General features: G+C 36.9%; 1 protein-coding gene across 1 annotated transcript in view; it reads left to right on the forward strand.

Moving 5' to 3' along the window:
• The window catches only part of LOC149796724 (tryptophan 2,3-dioxygenase-like), a 44,235-nt gene that overhangs the window by 5,874 nt on the left and 16,459 nt on the right, over nt 1–21,902 (forward strand). The window contains exons 2-8 of the mRNA XM_089961370.1: nt 4,543–4,640; nt 5,384–5,474; nt 6,805–6,872; nt 10,419–10,484; nt 16,715–16,776; nt 17,930–18,005; nt 18,490–18,603. Of these exons, the coding sequence (XP_089817496.1) occupies nt 4,572–4,640; nt 5,384–5,474; nt 6,805–6,872; nt 10,419–10,484; nt 16,715–16,776; nt 17,930–18,005; nt 18,490–18,603 (546 nt within the window). The 5' untranslated portion in view covers nt 4,543–4,571. The remainder of the gene's footprint in view (nt 1–4,542; nt 4,641–5,383; nt 5,475–6,804; nt 6,873–10,418; nt 10,485–16,714; nt 16,777–17,929; nt 18,006–18,489; nt 18,604–21,902) is intronic.

A 21,902-nucleotide genomic window follows, 5' to 3' on the forward strand; every position in this document is an offset into this window, starting at 1 on the left:
GTGATAAGGGGCCATCATTTTCTGGTTTCGATCTATCTCCTTTCTTGGTGATATTAACGATTTTAACATTGTTCCAGTCACATGGTGCCTCTCCGGTGTCAAAATACCACTTGCCGTTTTGTGAGTTCCACTCATGAAATATAAATATGAATCTTTGGAATGAACTCATATGGGGAATTACCTTTACTTGAGATGTTACGCATGCCCCATTGCAAAACCAGATGCAGATTGTTTATTCAACATTTTTGTCCTGTGCAGCTTCCGCTACTCTACCATTGGATTTTAAAGTTCATACGCTCATGTTGTCTAGCTTTCTGGATTGCATGTATTTTCCACCACCATTCTTCGAGTTACTGTCTAATTGGGGATCCAGTAGTTTATTTAGATACCTAAATTTAAATCACACACACACACACACACACACACACACACACACACACACCATCCATGAGACTCAAAATCAGCCTCGACCTAGATAATAACACCTCTACCACCATTATTCACCATCTCCTTTCTAAATTTCCATAATAATTAAACGTGTTCACTTGGGTTGTTGCTAAGAAAAATGTCAGCATCAAGATTATTTTTTATTAATGTGTGTTTCACACCCAATAATCACGTCCGATGACTTTAAGGCTTGTTATTCTTGTTACATTGAAAATGTCACCTAACAGCTGACGTTTTTGATGCCATATTACCGGAGGAATTGTTTATTCTTGGACAAGGCCATATTAGGGATGGCGGCATGGGTGGGTGGGTAGGGGCACGTACCCTTCCCCGCCCCGTCCCCAGTCACGGAGTCCTCTCTGACTGCCGTAGATGACATTACGTGCTAAATCAACCATATATAGGTCTAAACCATGTAATAATTAACCTAATATATCTGTAATAATTATACACATAAAGGACATATTAAGGACTGCTTTTAGTGTGTATTTGTATATCTAGAAGTCCCGCTCTATAGTAAGTGGTAAGTGCCCCCCCCCCTCCACCCCTAAAGCGCTAAAGGACTCACGGTACTAATTTATTTCCCATAGTAAACATATGCAAACACCATGATATTACAAATTCAACAACTTATAATTTCTGAGTGCTCATGATCAAACCTATATTTATCAGTATGGATGAAACCTGGATGTCAGCTTTTGTGTAGAGGAAAGAATACGAACCGCGGTATTTTCTGGACCTGCATGTGTTCGAAACACGGGCATTCACTTCCGCACCAAAACTCAGGTGCTAAATTTAGTAATGAGTGTTCCAAACTCAAGACTGTTAAAAGACTGAGATTCCATCAATAAAACAATGTCTCTATTTTGTTTTCACTTACAACTAGGATATGCTCTCAAATGATTATTTTCCCTAAAACATAACTTATCCTGAGCCACCTAACCTATATATATCCTACCAGGCTGGTTCCCGTTTTTCCATACAATTAGTACCGTGTGACCTAAATCAGCCCCGTCTGGCTGAGCTTGTGGATGTATTGTTGTTATGTTGCGTAATTCTTCAAGGTGGTTAGTTTAAGAGTATACACTGCTGACAGTTCATATGCGTTCACTGGCTGGACTAAATTCTTTGAATGAAAGTTATATATAGTTCGTGTCCTAGTGTTCCCGCATTCAAACCACAACTGTTGTTTGAACTTTAGCAACATGTACATATATGCCATAAACTGCACACACAGACACACACACACACACATATAGATATGTGTGTGTACAGACAATACTGTTCTCTATCCTTACCTACCTCGTTTTGTCTGTATGTTCCAGTTCTCTTATATATATATATATATATATATATATATATATATATATATATATATATATATATATATATATATATATATCGTTTAACATATACGCATTCAGCCCAATGACAGATTGTTGAGTTTTAAAATAATGTACGCTGAATCGAAGAGACACAGGAATAATAAATAAGTAATTTTTTTATCATCATCGTTGTTATTATTATTATTATTATTATTATTGTCCTCTCTCTTGATCCTTAAGTATGTGGACATAGTATGATAAAATGTATCATGTATATATCTGTCCGGCGATTAAAACAGCTTCTGTGTCACCTCTGAGTAGAAATGCTCAAAATTTTATATTTAAGTGGCATCAGTCTGCCTAAGGGGAGATATTTTTGGTTCCCTCCCTATATAACTAGGAGGGGGTTGAAAGTTAAAATTATGTAATTGATAATTACAAATATGTTGTAACCAAATTTCACTCCTGCAGTAGCAGTATGGAGACCCATCTGATATACAGCGTATTTTTCTCAATACAGTCTGGGTCATTATTTGGTAGGCATAATCGCCTTATTTTAAGGGAGGGTGGGAGTCAAAATACGCTGTAAAATGCGTTTGGATTTTCTATTGTGAGTTTTGGAAGTTTTATTAACGATTATTATTGTAATTCTTATTAGTAGTAGTAGTAGTAGTAGTAGTGGTAGTGGTAGTATTAGTAGTAGCAGTATTGGAAAGAACAAGACCGTAAAACAGTTACTATTTGCCGAAACAGTGATGGTGGCATAGTCAGTATTTAAGGTCATTATAAACATTTTTTATTGACATATGTTTAAATGAGAAATCTGGTTACAAAGTCAATTCATTCAGCGGCATGCTCCTCTTCTTGCTGGCATTGAGGTCATAGAATAGTTGTATTATCGTATTTGGCTTATGATTTTAATTTACTAAAATTTCTTTAATCTTTTTTCGAACTCTGTTGTTGCTTCATTCATTCTGCAACATACTTGTCCGTACCGCTCCGGTGAATTAAGTGGTTAGAGCGTCTGCCTCAGATGTTGGAGTTCGCGGATTCTAACTAGTGCCGAGTCAACCGAAACCTTATAAAATAGTACTAACAGCTGCCTCGCTAGGCGCTCATCATTAAGAGGTTAGTGTTCGGACTGGTCGGACTGGTTTCAGGATAATGTGACTGGGTGGGACCTGATGCTATATGCCTGCGGCATGATGCTCCAGTGCTAGACATCACTATAAACTGCCACAAAATCCAAATTGCAAACACAAACATACCAGTCCCGTTAGGTGTACAAAACGTAAGTTGGAAAACAACTTGTGCTTCGAAGACACTAAATGTTCAGTTCTGTATTCTTTGAGCTGGCAAAGATTTTCTCAATTTTTGTTTACACATGTACATACTTACACGCATACATATATGAGCCGGTATATGCGTGATCATAAACCCAGGTTTTTTTGTGCATAAAATCGTAAGTGATACCTACTTTACTTATGCGTGAGAAAATACATATACAACGTACTCGCCATATCGTGCCTTTATATGGGTTCTTACTGCGTACATTTTCGAGCAGGATAATTTAACCCCTTCTGTGCGTGTCTTTGTTAAATTTACCACATTACATTGAGAACTTATGATACGAAAAAAATCATGTACGAACAGGATGGAAACTTCCAATATTTTTTGTTTTGCATTAATATTTGAAGAAAAAACACCACACCTAATAACAGGTGCAAAGAGAAAACCGAAATTAAAATTTAACATTTAAAAGGGAGATAAATCAATATGTAATGGTTTCTTAACTATTAAAGTCTTCAATCAATGCTTACTGGTTGCTTAAATAGTAAGGTCTTAAATCAATACGTAATGGTTCCTTAAACAGTAAGGTCTTTAATCAATAGGTATATTTTGCTTAAATAGAAAAGTCTTTAATCTATATGTAATGGTTGCTTAAATATTAAGATCTTTAATCAATCTGTAATGGTTCCTTAAACAATAGTCTTTAATCGATACGTAATGGTTACTTAAATAGAAAGGCCTGTACTATATACATATATGCTGCTTAAATAGAAATGTATTCAGTCAATATATAGTGGTTGCTTAAACGATAAGGTATTCAATTAATGCGTAATGGTTGCTTAAATACAAAGGTCTTTAATCGATACGTAATGGTTGCTTAAATACAAAGGTCTTTAATCGATACGTAATGGTTGCTTAAATACAAAGGTCTTTAATCGATACGTAATGGTTGCTTAAACATTAAGGTCGTCACTCTCCACCAAATTCAGATATTTAATATTTTACACTAATTTCAGGCGTTGAATACATCTGTACATCCGCAGGTATATTTTGAGTTACGTGCCCGTCCGCACGTCCTTATGTTTGTGCATTCGTCCGTCTACACTTTTTAAGTTCAATCTATATCGATTACGAGGGCATGATCGTATTATGTACCCTTGGAGTGGAAAATGTGTGGGTCATTGATACCTTGGAGTGGAAAAAAGTATGGGTTAGTGGTAACTTTTCATAGTTAATGTAGACTAACTTATTACGTGTACTTGGTCTACACCGACTGAGGAAATGTAATCCGATCCGGTATGGTCTTCTAGGAATATCAGTATATGACACAAGCTTTCGAATCCTGAATGGAGAAGTGATGTGGGTGTAATGAACTGCGAAGGGAAACATAAATGAGATGTGCGAATGCATGCAATGGGTTTCTTCTCTAGTTAATTACTAAAACGTTTCATTCATTAAAAAATACAAATATCATTTCCAGATTTAAAAGGGCGCCATTGAGCAAGAAAAATGGGTGACACTGATACTACCAGCCCAAAAAAGAATGACCTTCCGTTGACATATTCAGAATTTTTAAAGGTATACGTAATATTTGTGGACTGAATTCTGTGTTTAATTTCCTGATTTGTCATTTGCATGCACTCGATGCAGTACATAACTGAGTTTTTTACTCGTATATGATTATCATATACGTATGAAAAAGCATAACCGATGCAGTCAATGTTAGTTTATAAGTGTTGGTGATTAAATTTTAATGCGCTATACTTAGTTAAGTAATGATCAGTATTACAATATTTATTTCGTATTAAGACATTAATCCAATTTAAATTATCTAACTGCTGACTCTAAATTTAATTGTTTTATTCGATACCGTTAGAAGGCGTACATGTTTATTCGATATCGTTAGAAGGCGTACATGTTTATTCGATATCGTTAGAAGGCGTACATGTTTATTCGATATCGTTAGAAGGCGTCCATGTTAACACTTTTGCACTGTTTGTATAGATTTTTCTTGAACACGAACTATTTTAGAACTCTGAAAATTGTTTTTCTAGCATATCGTTTTTGAATACCTATTTACCTGCTTGAAACTCCAACACAAGATCCTACTCTGTGATCAATAATTAATAAAGATTCCCTTCTGCTCATAATGCTGTCTGAAAACAAAAAATATTTGGACAAGGAGGCATTTGGTGCACGTAGCAAACTGATAGTTTTCAAGCTATTATTACAGACTTGTATTAATTAAATAACTGATTTCATACTACACTGTTAGAAGATATATTTATTTGTTGATTCATTGAATTATTCATTCATTTCAGCTTCAAGAGCTGTTGAAATGTCAGCGTATGTCAAGCGCCATGCACGGGACACCCGTACACGATGAACATCTATTCATCGTTACACATCAAGGTAACAATACGTAGACTGAGCATCAAAGAGAACGTTTTATAAAGCTTACTTAATCTTTTTACAGATCATATATGTTATATTTAAATCAGTTGGAGAAGTTAATATACGTATGATGCTTACAATTATATGGCATTTACTTTCTTCCAAATTTACTCCATATCTCTTGCATTTACCGCTTTGGTGGCCTAGTAGTTAGTGTCCGCCTCGGATGCGAGAGGTCTCGGGTTCGAACTCCGGCCGAGTCATACCAAGGACTTATACAATTGGTAGTAACAGCTGCCTTGCAAGCCGCTCAGTATTAAGTGGTTAGTGTTAGGACTGGTCGGCTTGGTGTCAGGATAATGTAGTGCTAGACATCACTATAAACTGCCACACTGCATACATCGTAGCGATATGACTAAAAATTATTTAAAGCTACGTTAAATCTCTCTCTCTCTCTCTCTCTCTCTCTCTCTCGCATGTAAAGGAGAACCCACATGCTTTCAATTGCATTTCATAAATCCGGTAAATTCTAGACATATGCCCCAAATAAACATTGTCTAAACATAGCAGCGACTGGCCACTTGTACCGAAATCTTCATTTCCCGAGACATACGGTTATCCCTGGGCAGTGAATGAAAACGTGTTTTATTATTTTTCAACAAACCGTCCCAATAATACATAAGGTCCAAAGTCTAACGTCACCGGCATGAGCAAATTGTACTTTACATGTCCCATCAAACGCTGAACACATGCTTACGCACGAACGAAAGGTTAAATAGAACCCCTATTCTTTTTGAAAAACTCGAGGAGAAAAATAATTAATAAATCGAGACATAAATTCACTATTAAAAGGATTTTTTGTTATAAATATGTGACTCATGGAATTTTTCCAATGATGCATTTCAGAGGAATACAAATATAGTCAAATACAAAATGCATGAAAGATAAATACTATGTCACTTAAACAAAATAAAACTTAAAACTGAGAAATTTTAACCATATCAAACCATATGTTTGACAAACATATTAAAAGCTATCATATGCTTTTCTGAACCATTCGAATAAAACATTTTTAGAAGAAAGAAAAAAAAACTTATTCATTGAAATTACAGATTTGTGATTTTTGTCTACATCGAACTAATATGAAAGTGTTGGATTCTTAATTAGTCCGTAAATCCGAATTGTAATACTAGACACATGCACTAAATTTATTCGAACCTTAAACGTTTGTTAACACGAAGCATATTTAAGCAACATAATGTTTCCTCTTCATTGAACATTTTAGAGGATTGTATTTCTTGATAAATTCTTCCAAACTCCATGGGTGTTGTTTCTTCTTCTCTTCCAGCTTACGAACTATGGTTTAAGCAAATTTTATTCGAGGTCGACTCTGTTCGAGAACTTTTCAGATCTCTGGTAAGTATCCCATCTGTTAGAGGTACAAAGTGTCTGGTAAGCGTCTATTAGAGGTACAAAGTGTATGGTAGGTGTCCCATCTATTAGAGGTACAAAGTTGGTAAGTGTCCCGTCTATTGGAGGTACAAAGTGTATGGTAAGTGTCCCATCTATTAGAGGTACAAAGTGTCTGGTAAGTGTCCCATCTATTAGAGGTACAAAGTGTCTGGTAGGAGTCTATTAGAGGTACAAAGTGTCTGGTAAGTGTCCCATCTATCAGAGGTACAAAGCTGTTTAGCAAACACTCTTTAGATATTGTAGTCTATATCCTTGTAGGGGCGTGATTCTGTTTAAACTGCAACGTTTTAAAGGTCAGTTTTTACAAAGTGAACTATGTTGACGTAACCTCCTGCTTTGTTCACTTGACGGTCAGTTAAATTTTCTTTGTAGTAATTGATGTATTGTTGTTAGGCCTTCGACCGATTGTGTAGTTAGATACGATTATTGCTTAATAGCGATTTGAAGTACAACAATGGAAAGGATAACTGCGTATGTAGCAATAATTCAAATAAGAACCTCTGTACCAGGGGTCGACAACCTATTTTGCATAGCGTGCCACTTTTTTCGAATTAATTACAAAATGAACGTGGGTCGGTGGTTCTTCCCGGTTTTTTTCCGGGTTCCGGGTTCTTCCTCCACCAATAATACTGGCCACCATGCATAGCCTATCATGTGCTGAAAAATGGCGTTAAACCCCACAACAACAACAACAACAATCAAACCTTTTGACGTGCTGTAGGTTGTCGACACCTGCTCTATACCGTCCAAAATTGAAATCCATTTGAGATTAGGTAGGATATGTATACAAGTGTAAATATGTCTTTGTTTACTCCAATAAGATATCAATGGGCAAAAAGGACAGCCTAATTTGAACTAATCACACGCTTTTTATGTCCAGCCACAAACAAAACATGTCGTTCAGTGTTTTTCTTCTTGTTATATTTGTCTTAATTCGTCACTATAGACTCGTGTTCCTTGAAAACAATTTGTTGTTGTTGTTGTTGTGGGGTTTAACGCCATTTTTCAGCACACGATAGGCTATGCATGGCGGCCAGTAATAATGGTGGAGGAAGAACCCGGGAAAACCCCGGAAAGAACCACCGACCCACGAGAAGCTACTGAAAAGCTTTCTCACATACCCACATTGGCCGAATCCTAGACTCGAACCGCTGTAGACAGAGGTGAGATGGCAGTGATCCGTAACGGAGAGCGCTTTAGACCACTCGGCCACTCGGGGCCCATGAAAACAATTTGTAATTAAGTTAGCTACCTTATAATATGCACTAATAATGGAGGAGGGTTGTTGTTGTTGTTGTTGTGGGGTTTAACGCCATTTTTCAGCACGATAGGCTATACATGGCAGCCAGTATTAATGGTGGAAGAAGAACCCGGGAAAACCCCTCAGAAAGAACCACCGACCCACGAGAAGCTACTGGCAAGCTTTCTCACATTCCCACATTGGCTGAATCCGAGACTCGAACCGCCGCAGACAGAGGTGATATGGCAGTGATCCGTAACGGAGAGCGCTTTAGACCACTCGGCCACTCGGGGCCCCCATGGAGGAGGGTAAGGGAGGACATATTTTCTATAAGACGAATATGGAAGCACATATTTAGAGTTCCAAAGCTTTCATAAATTCTATCTGCATCGTAGAAACAGAACGGATGAAGCATCTAGTGGCGACCCAGTCTCATTTTGTTGGATTCAGTTTCTAAATATTCAGGATTATCCACTACTAAAAAGCCATTTATGAGTCAAACGTATATGAACGGTCAGAGGTGCATCAAAGCCAAATTTGTAACTGAAATAAAATAAAAATTAGAAACAAACTTTAACTGATTGATATAAAAGTAATATCTAGTCTTAGATGTAAATGCAGCATTCTTAGTTGTCCTTTACATAGCACTTAATGATTCTTGTTTACTTTGTACATAAGGCATAGGTACAGAGACGTAGAAAAAAATTATGGGGCCCACCCTTGCACAAAAAAACTTAATTATGGACTATGAGACACCCTCCTCATCACAAATTTGTTTTTCGGTAATGGTGGTTCCCAAAGGGATAATATTATTTACTGACATAAATATGTATGGATGGATGGATGGATGAATGGATGGATGGATGGATGGATGGACGGACGGGTGGATGGATGGATGCATGTATGTTTGTAGTTTCTCACATACACAAAGAATTTGCATACAAGTTGAACTTGAACAGATTTCAGTTTTAAGGATTGCTTAAATGGTTGCTACGCCACTGCATAAGTACATAACATTTTCGATTGCTACTTTTGGTACATAGATAATATCATTGTAATTTGCTTGTAATAGCGAGATCATATCGACTTGTCAGCATCAGAAACTCCTGGTCATAACTTATATGCCTTTAAATTTTCATTTACTTTAATAAAATTCGTACACTTAACTGAAAATTGCTTCTCATTCAATGCGAACTATATTTTAAATTATTAACGGAATTATATTTTAATCAGCTGTGTATTTTAATATCAGTTTCTTTAATGCGATGCCTGAAAGAAGTCACTCGTTTCACTACTAACATTGTCAGTAACACGATTTTTTTCGATGTATGGGGGCAACAGACTCATATATTGTTTACATTTATTTTTGCAATTGTCAAATGGTTGCGGAAGATTTCACTAACTGAATGGGGGCCCCGAGTGGCCGAGTGGTCTAAAGCGTTCTCCGTTACGGATCACTGCCATCTCACCTCTGTCTGCGCCGGTTCGAGTCTCGGATTCAGCCAATGTGGGTATGTGAGAAAGCATGCCAGTAGCTTCTCGTGGATCGGTGGTTCTTTCTGGGGTTTTCCCGGGTTCTTCCTCCACCATTAATACTGGCCGCCATATATAGCCTATCGTGTGCTGAAAAATGGCGTTAAAACCCCATATCAACAACAACAACACTAACTGAATGACTTGAAATTCTCACTGTGGCCAGGCTGACAGGGAAAGAACTGTTTCTAGCGGAACATTGTGACGGGCCCCAGTGAGGACAGGGCATTGGAATGATAGACTTATTTCGACCATTATTCACAGCGGGATTGAACAAATTGTTGAAACATGATTATACATTTTTGCTGCAGAAAATGTCACTCGTTTCTATTTACGTGTCAAGAGAGGGTACGCCATAGTTCTTAACGCTTTTTGCATATTTTAGGGGCGCTGCTAAAGCAACGAGGAAGCCTCTAGAGAAAGCAGTATTAGTCTCGTTTGAGAGTATATTGATACGGAATCAGAAAGCGTCAGTATCGTTTTCATACTTTTAGAAAATGATGAAAACATGCTAAGTCTTTCTTGAGTAAAAAGCTGTTAGGTACAAAATAACAAAGAAATTAATTCAAAATGAAATCACCTTTTATTGTTGCAAACACATCATTTTTTTACAAGAAAGACCATTGGCCACAATTGCAACGAAAGTTATCAGAGGGTTACACATTTGTATTCACACAAATCTTTTTACACTACAACATTTATTTTCATTGTTTCAGGTTTTGGATGAAAGCAGGACCCTTTCCATTCTCAGCAGACTGAACCGTGTTGTTCTCATTTTTAAGGTAGGTTAGTTTTTTCCAATCTTTTTTATTTACTGAATTATTCTTCAATTATCAAACTATATGATGTTTCCAGTACCGGATCTATGTTGGAGGGGAGAGGGGGACAATGGAACCCAATTTTTAATTCAGAGAAGAACAAACGGACTATGTCATTATAGTCCAATAAAAACCCTGTGAAGTAATCACTGACCCGCCCTTGGCTTGTTTGAAAGATGATGTATTATAATTTATGGCTTTCCGAAGTTATCAACCCAATTGCAATGACAGCAGTTTAGCAGATAAACTAATTAAAGCGATGAACATCAATTTCTAGCTAGAAACTGTTTTCTTTTCTAAATTATTAATGTAGCTCCGTATATATTTCTTTAATGTTTCTACATTTTTAAATAAGTAATGCAGTAAATTAGTCGCCAGTTCAGAAGCAACTATCGTGCTTATGTTTGTCTCATGCCTGGACACAATATACGTACTTATGTTTGTCTCATACCTGGACACAATGTACGTACTTTGTCGTCCTACATACCTGGACACAATATACGTACTTTGTCGTCCAACATACCTGGACATACCTGGACACAATATACGTACTTTGTCGTCCTACATACCTGGACACAATATACGTACTTTGTCGTCCTACATACCTGGACATATCTGGACACAATATACGTACTTATGTTCGTCTCATACCTGGACACAATATACGTACTTATTATGTTCGCCTCATACCTGGACACAATATACGTACTTATGTTCGTCTCATACCTGGACACAATATACGTACTTATGTTCGTCTCATACCTGGACACAATATACGTACTTATGTTCGTCTCATACCTGGACACAATATACGTACTTTGTCGTCCTACATACCACGAGTGTCTTACTCATGCTAGTCAATAATAAACATTTTATTTTCTGTTTAGACTTTTATCCAGTTTTCAATTTATCTCAAGTAAAATCATCACTGGTTAGCAAATGTACTTGACAAAATCAGTGAACAAATTTTCATGAGGATGTAACAACAGTTGATAGGGTCTATAAGGGTAGTGGTATATTAATGGCCCTATAAGGGGAGTGATACACTCATGGCCCTATTAGGGGAGTGATACACTCATGGCCCTATAAGGGGAGTGATACACTCATGGCCCTATAAGGGTAGTGATACATCCATGGTTCTATAAGGATAGTGATACATTCATGTCCCTATATGAGGAGTGATACACTCATGGTCCTATAAGGGTAGTGATACACTCATGGCCCTATAAGGGTAGTGATACACTCATGGCCCTATAAGGGTAGTGATACATTCATGTCCCTATATGGTATATTAATGGCCCTATAAGAGTAGTGGTACACTCATGGCCCTATAAGGGTAGTGATACACGCATGGCCCTATAAGGGTAGTGATACACTCATGGCCCTATAAGAGTAGTGCTACACTCATGGCCCTATAAGAGTAGTGGTACACTCATGGCCCTATAAGGGTAGTGATACACTCATGGCCCTATAAGGGTAGTGATACACTCATGGCCCTATAAGGGTAGTGATACACTGATGGCCCTATAAGGGGAGTGACACACTCATGGCCCTATAAGAGTAGTGGTACACTCATGGCCCTATAAGGGTAGTGATGATACATCCATGGCTCTATAAGGATAGTGATACATTCATGTCCCTATATGGGGAGTGATACACTCATGGCCCTATAAGGGTAGTGATACATTCATGGCCCTATAAGGGTAGTGAAACATCCATGACCCTACAAGGGTAGTGATACATTCATGTCCCTATATGGATAGTGATACATTTATGTTCTTATAAGGGTAGTGATACATTCATGACCATTTGAGGTTAGTGATGCATCCATGGCCCTATATGGTTAGTGGTACATTCATGGCCCTATAAGGGTAGTAATACATCCATGGTCCTATAAGGGTAGTGATACACTCATGGCCCTATAAGGGTAGTCATACACTCATGGCCCTATAAGGGTAGTGATACATTCATGGCCCTATAAGGGTAGTGATACATCAATGACCCTATAAGGGTAGTGACACATTCATGGCCCTATAAGGGTAGTGAAACATCCATGACCCTACAAGGGTAGTGATACATTCATGTCCCTATATGGATAGTGATACATTTATGTTCTTATAAGGGTAGTGATACATTCATGACCATTTGAGGTTAGTGATGCATCCATGGCCCTATATGGTTAGTGGTACATCCATGGCCCTATAAGGGTAGTAATACATCCATGGCCCTATAAGGGTAGTGATACACTCATGGCCCTATAAGGGTAGTCATACACTCATGGCCCTATAAGGGTAGTGATACATTCATGGCCCTATAAGGGAAGTGATACATCAATGACCCTGTAAGGGTAGTGACACATTCATGGCCCTATAAGGGTAGTGAAACATCCATGACCCTACAAGGGTAGTGATACATTCATGTCCCTATATGGATAGTGATACATTTATGTTCTTATAAGGGTAGTGATACATTCATGACCATTTGAGGTTAGTGATGCATCCATGGCCCTATATGGTTAGTGGTACATCCATGGCCCTATAAGGGTAGTAATACATCCATGGCCCTATAAGGGTAGTGATACACTCATGGCCCTATAAGGGTAGTCATACACTCATGGCCCTATAAGGGTAGTGATACATTCATGGCCCTATAAGGGTAGTGATACATCAATGACCCTATAAGGGTAGTGACACATTCATGGCCCTATAAGGGTAGTGAAACATCCATGACCCTACAAGGGTAGTGATACATTCATGTCCCTATATGGATAGTGATACATTTATGTTCTTATAAGGGTAGTGATACATTCATGACCATTTGAGGTTAGTGATGCATCCATGGCCCTATATGGTTAGTGGTACATCCATGGCCCTATAAGGGTAGTAATACATCCATGGCCCTATAAGGGTAGTGATACACTCATGGCCCTATAAGGGTAGTCATACACTCATGGCCCTATAAGGGTAGTGATACATTCATGGCCCTATAAGGGTAGTGATACATTCATGGCCCTATAAGGGAAGTGATACATCAATGACCCTATAAGGGTAGTGACACATTCATGGCCCTATAAGGGTAGTGAAACATCCATGACCCTACAAGGCTAGTGATATATTCATGTCCCTATATGGATAGTGATACATTTATGTTCTTATAAGGGTAGTGATACATTCATGACCATATGAGGGTAGTGATGCGTCCATGGCCCTATAATGGTATTTATACATTCATGGCCCTACAAGTGTAGTGATACATTAATGGTCCTAAAAGGGTAGTGCTATATTCATGGCCCTACATGGATAATGATACATTCTTGGCCGTATATAGGTATTATATATATATATATATATATATATATATATATATATATATATATATATATATATATATATATATATATATATATATATATATATATATATATATATTGTGAAGTGGCAAATTTTATGTCCATCTAACAAGAATACATTAGTTGAGACCAGACAACCATTAATTAGATTTATTGAGACAGGCGCGTATCATATCGCCATACTACCGTGTACGGTAATGTCCTTTAGAGGGAGAATTCTGTTCCTAATTAAACATTTGTTTATACAGCAGCCAGGCGGACAATTTAGGACAAGGAAAACTTTATTTTTCATGGTAAAGTTGTCACAATTGAGAGAACGCAGAAACTCTGTTACTCAAACTACCAGGTCAAGCTGACCCTGACTTTGGCGTCTCTGGAAAAAGGCGGCAGAGATATTTGATTCTGATTGGTACGTTAAATGAGAGGGCGTGTTCCAACACAAAATTTCATAGGTTTTAATATCGCCCGCATCGAATTTTAATCAGTCTTAACTTTTCCTACGAGAGGAGACCCAAAAAGTACGACTCCGGAAATTTGCAAGAAATTTCCGTAAAACAACTGTTGTCCAAAAAGGGGACGATTGTCGAAAGGAACCGACGAACTAATTTACCGATTAGAGGGAGGAACGTTGAAAGCAAAGGTAGTGTGACAATTCCATGTAATTTGTTGATGCCATATGTAATGCTTTGCTGAAGTTATTTATTTGTATCTGCATGAGTCTTTTTTCTACATTCGTGTAATAATTTGCTTTATGAAGTATAACTGTGTTGAGTTTATGCATAGGAAGTTGTACATTAATCTTCTTTAGATAAGTTTGACGAATTGTTTGAATTTGTCGTCTTGTTTGCATAAGAATTATGTTCTAAGAATTTAATGCATTATATTAGTTAATATGATTACAAGAATCCGTGTGAATTTGCCGAATTTAGAAGATTTCACGTATGATTAAGAATAAGTGTGTATTGACGGAAATGATCTAGTAATTGATTGACGTGATGTATTCTATTTATTCGCTGTGTAAAAATTGAGGCTGGCTCAGAACCCCAGGCCTCGCGTATGTAGTAATGTGTAAGGTCAAGGCGTAACGAATTAGCCATTTGACTAACTAGGGTCATTATAGGACATGTGGAGTCGATTGATAGCCTTAGCATCTGTTTAGCACTGATAGTGAAATCTGATAACGAGGGAGAATAATGAAGAATTAACCGTTTCATAAATAACGGGAAATTTAGGTTGTCTCTATTTATATTTATCTAAAAGGGAGAAAATAGCTCCAGAGACGTATGGAACGAATGAGGGATGTTATTCTGAGACCTATACGGAGAAGCATAGAGAAGAGTGCAGTGAGACGTATAATCCTGTGACGCAATCCTGCGACGTATTAATTTCTGAAGACTTATTCTGAGTGTCCTGAGACGGATGGTAGAAAGTATCATCCTGAGATCCAAGGGTCTGAACAGCGACAGAGGAAGCAAAAACAGACTGAGGACGAGCAGGTTATGAAATCGTACAAGACGTTGACTTCGATTGTTCACTCGATCCTATGATGAACCAAATCTATCAGTAAACAGATCGGCTATTATATTTAAATCTATTTGCGTTTTCTTTGTATTTCGGTGAAAGTTAAATTTCTAAAAGCAGAGTACATTCCTGATGTAATGAATTTTCACAGTGTTTGTATGTAATTGATTAAATTGTTTGTTTACATTTACGGGGGCTCGTGTTGGTTTGTTTAATTTAATTTAATTTAATTTGGTTTGAGTAATTTACAATTACTCGATCCGGGCAATGACATCGAGGGCGGTCAACCCCTAGATAACGAAAACCAAATACGGAGGGATAATCACTCCCCCCCCGTGTAACATATATATATATATATATATATATATATATATATATATATATATATATATATGGCCATACAATGGTACTGATACATTCATGGTCCTAGAAGGGTAGTGATACATTCATGGCCTTGCAAGGGCAATGATACATTCATGGCCATATAAGGGTATGATACATATATTGCCTTATAAGGGTAGTGATACATTCATGACTCTAAAAAAGGTAGTGACACACTCATGGCCCTACAAGGGTAGTGATACATTCATGGCCCTACAAGGTTGCGATACATTCATGGCCCTATATGAATAGTGATACATTCATGGCCTTAGAAGGGTAGTGATACATCTATGGCCCTATTAGAGTAGTATACATTTATTCCCTTAAAAGGGTAGTATACATTCATGACTCTACAAGGGTAGTGATAGATTCATCGTCTTTTGAGTGTAGTGATACATGGAAGAGATGACAAAAGTACGGCTTTTTCAATAATTTTCCTTTTCCTCTGCCAGTAGCAACACTGATGAATACTTGTCAAGTTTGGTTGCATTTATTACAGTGTGTTTTCCCGAAAGTATAAATTATTTTTGAAGAAATGGGTTTGAGTGGAGGGTCAAGGGCGACAAAACGTGAGGTCCAAACGCATATTCGTTTATCGTCACCAGTTTTATTGATTTATAATTATGATGACCCCACCCGAAAGTTCAATATGGCAATTCTGATCTCACAGTGGAAGAATCTGAAGAATGTGAAGAATGTCAGTCACCTAAAATAAAGTATAAGAGTTATGCAGATCATGGATCATAGTGTAAAATACAAAGTGTTTAAATTTTAGTGACCTTTACGTTAGTATAAACACTTTGAAAGCAAAAGGTGCATCGTAAATTCATTTATGTGACTGTTAATTTCGATCTTTCAGAAGATATTTACGCTGTTGAAGATGGTAAATTTAAAACTCAAATGCCTATAGAGCTTTACGAGCTTATTTGCGTTCTCTTCCCAGCTTCTCGTAGATCAATTCCAGATACTAGAGACCATGACGCCTCTCGACTTCCTAGAATTTAGGTAAGTGTTTGACCGTCCTGTTACAGCAGTTTTGTATATATATATATATATATATATATATATATATATATATATATATATACTGTAAGACAGTGCACCCAATAAGATGTCTCATTTGGGATACACTTAGTATCTCTGTATACCAGGCAAAGGAACAACTCAGATGCAGATTTGAACGTTTTTTCTTTCTTTTCTTTTCTATCGTTCTTGTTTCGTTTTGGTTTGGTTTGGTTTTGTGCTCTGCTTCGTTCTTCCTTTGTTGTGGGGGTGATGGTGCACAGAAAGCCCAAGTTATTCAGGATTCGAGGTATCTACAGCCTTACAACTTTGATGTTATCCCTAAAGTCTTTCTATCATTAAAATTAGCTTTGTTTTCTCCTTTGCGAAAGCAAGTGGGACATATGTATCACTTCATCGTCAACGTCGTCAGCGTCGTCGGCATCATATCAAATCAGATTTGTGGTAACGTATTACGAACAAATTGTACTAATTTTGTTTTCGTAATCGAGATTATGGGAATCTGGAACTGTGACGTCAGAGCATATTGTCATGTCAGAGTATGATGTAATGTCAGGGTATATTGTCATGTCAGAGTATGATGTCGTGTCAGGGTATATTGTCATGTCAGAGTATGATGTCTTAACAGTATATTTATCAGTGTAGAGAAATAAATGCTCTAGACATGGAATCTTAATCAGAAATTAAACTGAATTAATGAAAGTTAGCGTGTCATAGTACTTACTCATCAACTAATAAGAACACAATATCATTCTTGGAAAATCAAATATGTACATGTTTAACTTTTAAAAAGATGTATTTGGAACAACAGGTTCCTGGCATCTGAGTCTTAAATAAATTACGCCTACAATGTCCCAAACCTATTTATTATCCTTATAATATGCCAATAGAGCGTGATATTTCTTATTAGCCGCATAACGAATGTGAACGCAACATGAAGCGTTTCATCGTCTATTCGAACGCGTATCACACATTGGTTAAATTGTGCTGTTATCTTTGTTTTGAACGTTTTGATGACGTAATGCTCAAGCAGAGAGGTAGTAGTGAGAATTTATGATCTATTAATACATCTCTGTTTTCATACTACAAGTTTGAAAATATAATGAAATATTGCTGTATGTCGATACTTTCTCAGGAATCATTTGGCCACAGCGTCTGGGTTTCAAAGTCTACAGTTTCGTCTGATTGAAAACATGCTTGGTCTGCAAGAGGTATGACTGGGGCAGAATTGCAAGGATTGTCTGAGATATGTATTTGTATATCATATAGTCTAAATCTCGACTCAAAATAATGCCATATTTATTCGATCATATTACAAACAGTAAAAAGAGTGATCTCATTTCTATGTGCATAATGTACAATTCAATTTTTATGTTTTGAGATGGACTGTGAAAAAAATTGTAATGGGTTCATCAGGTTTTCAAATGTGTTTTGTGAACAAGTTGAGTACGTAGATATTACGTTTTTCACATTTCGTCCCATAAAAATGACGTAAATTACAATAATGACTTAATCACAAAGTGTTGAGTTACAAAGATATTTTGAAAGCATAATTTATCCAGCTGAAGAACATCTATGATGATGATGCAAAAGCTCTTGAAATAATTAATGATGAAAATAACTGATATTATGCTGGATTTACAAATTTATTGTATATAAGATGCTATTCACTGATATATATATATATATATATAGGACCAGAGGGTGAAGTACAATCAACAACACTACATGAAGGTATTCAACGACCCAGAATCCATACAGCTATTGAAGGACTCGCTCATTCAACCGTCACTATTCTCGTTAATTGAGGTATGACTATGTTTATAATGTAGATGAAGTTTGTGGCAGCTTTTAAATCAGTAGTTCTAGGTCATGGGTGGCACTCTGGTCTAAGGCGCTCGCCTTTAAGTTTGCCTGTAGCTTCCCGTGCCGGTGGTTGTTCGCGGATTGTTCTTTAACCAGATACACTGGCATCCATGTATAGCTTATCATGTGCTGAAAAATGGCGTCCCACCCACAATGACAATATCATTAGCGCTAATAAAATATATCATTCGACATTCTATTATCTGGGTTTTGAGATCATTTGACGTAAGGATCATTCCCTATGAAACGAAGAAGAATAAGTCATTTGCAAACGTGAGATTTACCAAGAGCCAAAACAATATAAGCTCATCATGCTGTGCTTTATGTTACACAAGATATTACAAATCGTACGTAATGTAATCAAGTACTAGATATTACAAATCGTACGTTAGGTAATCAAGTACTAGATATTACAAATCGTATGTAATGTAATCAAGTACTAGATATCACAAAGCGTATGTAATGTAATCAAGTACTAGATATTACAAATCGTATGTAATGTAATCAAGTACTAGATATTACACATTGTATGTAATGTAATCAATTACTAGATATTACAAATCGTATGTAATGTAATAAATTACTAGATGTTATAAATCGTATGTAATGTAATCAAGTACTAGATATTACAAATCGTATGTAATGTAAGCATGTACTAGATATTACAGATCGTATGTAATGTAATCAAGTACTAGATATTACAAATCGTATGTAATGTAATCAAGTACTAGATATTACAAATCGTATGTAATGTAAGCAAGTACTAGATATTAAAAATCGTATGTAATGTAATCAAGTACTAGATATTACAAATCGTATGTAATGTAATCAAGTACTAGATATTACAAATCGTATGTAATGTAATCAAGTACTAGATATTACAAATCGTATGTAATGTGATCAACTGAAACAAGAGGACTGATTTACAGCAGATGAATTTTAGTGACGTTTTCATTTGTATTTTGTACATTTAAAGTTCTGTCGGTTGATGTCGTTTACAATAATTTAATTCCATATTTTGTCCTTATTTTATGTGTTTATTTGATATTTTTTAATAATAATAATAATAATAATAATAATAATAATAATAATAATAATAATAATGATAATAATAATAATAATAATAATAATAATAATGAGGACTTTGTATAGCACCTAATCTTTAGAAGCTCTAAGCACTTTACAACATTAGACAACACCTATAACATTAAAACATATATAATGATATGTTTACAAAACACAAACACCATGAAATTAGAAAACATAAAAACAAACTGAAAATATTTAAGGTAGGAAACATTATTAGGTCTTTAAATTTGTTCTTGCAGTCAAAATAGGTGAGTTTTAAGAGCACTCTTGAATGGGATGGCTGTGTCTTTGTGTCTACGTTCAGTGGGCAATTCATTCCACGTTGCTGGGCCCTGGTATGCAAAAGAACGCTGTCCATATGACTTCGTTTTCATAGTGGGAATAATGAGTATACGATTGTCAGAAGAGGAGCGTAAGTATCTTGCTGGTGTGTACACAATGGTGAGGTCGGATAGGTGTGTTGGAATGGAGTCCGTCCTTGATGTGAAGCACAGAGAACACACTTTGTGTTTGATTCTGGATCTAATGGATAGTCAGTGTAGGGTACAGAGCAGCGGGGAGGTGTGCTCTGATCGTGGTACTCTAAGTATGATCCGAGCAGCTGTGTTTTGAACTTTTAGAACCTTTGGAGTAGATATTGAGATGAACCGGACAGAACTGAGTTACAATAGTCCAGTCTTGAAAGTACTAATGAACACAAAAGTGTTTTAGTGGCATCAACTGAAAGATATTTGCGAATGGAGCTGATGCGTCTCGGCTCAAGATATGCAGCCTTGCATATGTTCATGATATGCTGGTGCAGTGTGAGAGTGCTGTCAAGTGTAACACCTAGGTTTCGTTCTGATTGTGTGAGTTTAATGTTGGTATTACTGATATTTATCGTTTGAGGTAAAGGATGTGAATGAGAAAGTCTTTGTGTGTTAATCAGAATGGCCTCCGTTTTATCATGATTCATCTGCAGCTTGTTACATGTCATCCATGAATTCACATCAGAAATGCACCTCTCAACACCTTGGATGGTAGCATCAACCTCTGTTGGGTGGCTAGATTTGTATATTTGGGTGACATCAGCGTACAATTGGTGAGACACTGGATGATGATCTATAACACGTGCCAGCGGTTGAGTGTATAGAATGAAGAGAACAGACCCCTGTGTGATCAACTGGGCTATAGTGTATTCCATTAGCAGACACAATTTGCGTCATGTTGACCAAGTAGGACTTAAACCACAGTAAGGCTGTATCATGAATGCCAGATACATGCTGGAGACGGTGAAGCAATATATTATAGACTATTGTGTCAAACGCTGCAGACAAGTCAAGGAGGGTGAGGATTGTAATCTTTCCGCTATCCAAAGCCGACAGAATGTCATTACTTACTTTTAGAAGAGTAGTTTTAGTACTGTGGCATGGGCGATAAGCAGACTGTACATTGCTAAAAAGACTGTTTGAATGCAGATGAGATAAAAGTTGGGATAAAACAACTTTTTTCTAAGATTAGAAACTGGGCGGTATTTCTTTAAATCGTTATGGTCGAGTGTTGATTTCTTCAGCAGAGGCTTTACAATGGCAGTTTTGAAAAGTGATGGGAATTCCCCGGATGTGAGAGGCATGAATAACATCATTTAGTGTAGGCAATACTGGATCTAAGCACTCAAGCAGCAGTGATGTTGGAATTGGATCAAGTTCACATGACTTTGGTGCACTCTTCATCACGACTGTACGTACTAAATCCATAGAGATAGGTTCAAATGGTGCTAACGGTTGCCGCTGAAATTCTGTATCGCAACTGTATGGTGACGACGAGTCAATTGAAATTGTGTTGTCAAACTTATCTCTAATGGTTTGTACTTTGTCACGGAAGAAATCTGCAAACAGGTCCTGAAGGTCGACTGGAGAGAAGGTACTTGGAAGTGGTGTACATTTGTTCCTTGACATTAGCTTGTTAGTAATCTCGAAGAGCTCTTTGCAGCTGGAACTTTCCATGATCTTAGTAGCGTAGTGGGCTGATTTCGCTGCATGGACTATATTTGTGACGTTCTTCTTATCGGCTTCATAGATTTGCTTATTAATAGTGAGTCTGGTGGAAAGCCAAAGCCTCTCAGCTTTACGGCGATCTCTTTTAGCGGTGCGAAGCTAGTCCCTAACACTCTT

This window comes from Sinohyriopsis cumingii, chromosome 6 (genome assembly GCF_028554795.1).
Source record: "Sinohyriopsis cumingii isolate HCF-2022 chromosome 6, ASM2855479v2, whole genome shotgun sequence".
In the NCBI taxonomy this organism is placed as follows: Eukaryota; Metazoa; Mollusca; class Bivalvia; order Unionida; family Unionidae; genus Sinohyriopsis; species Sinohyriopsis cumingii.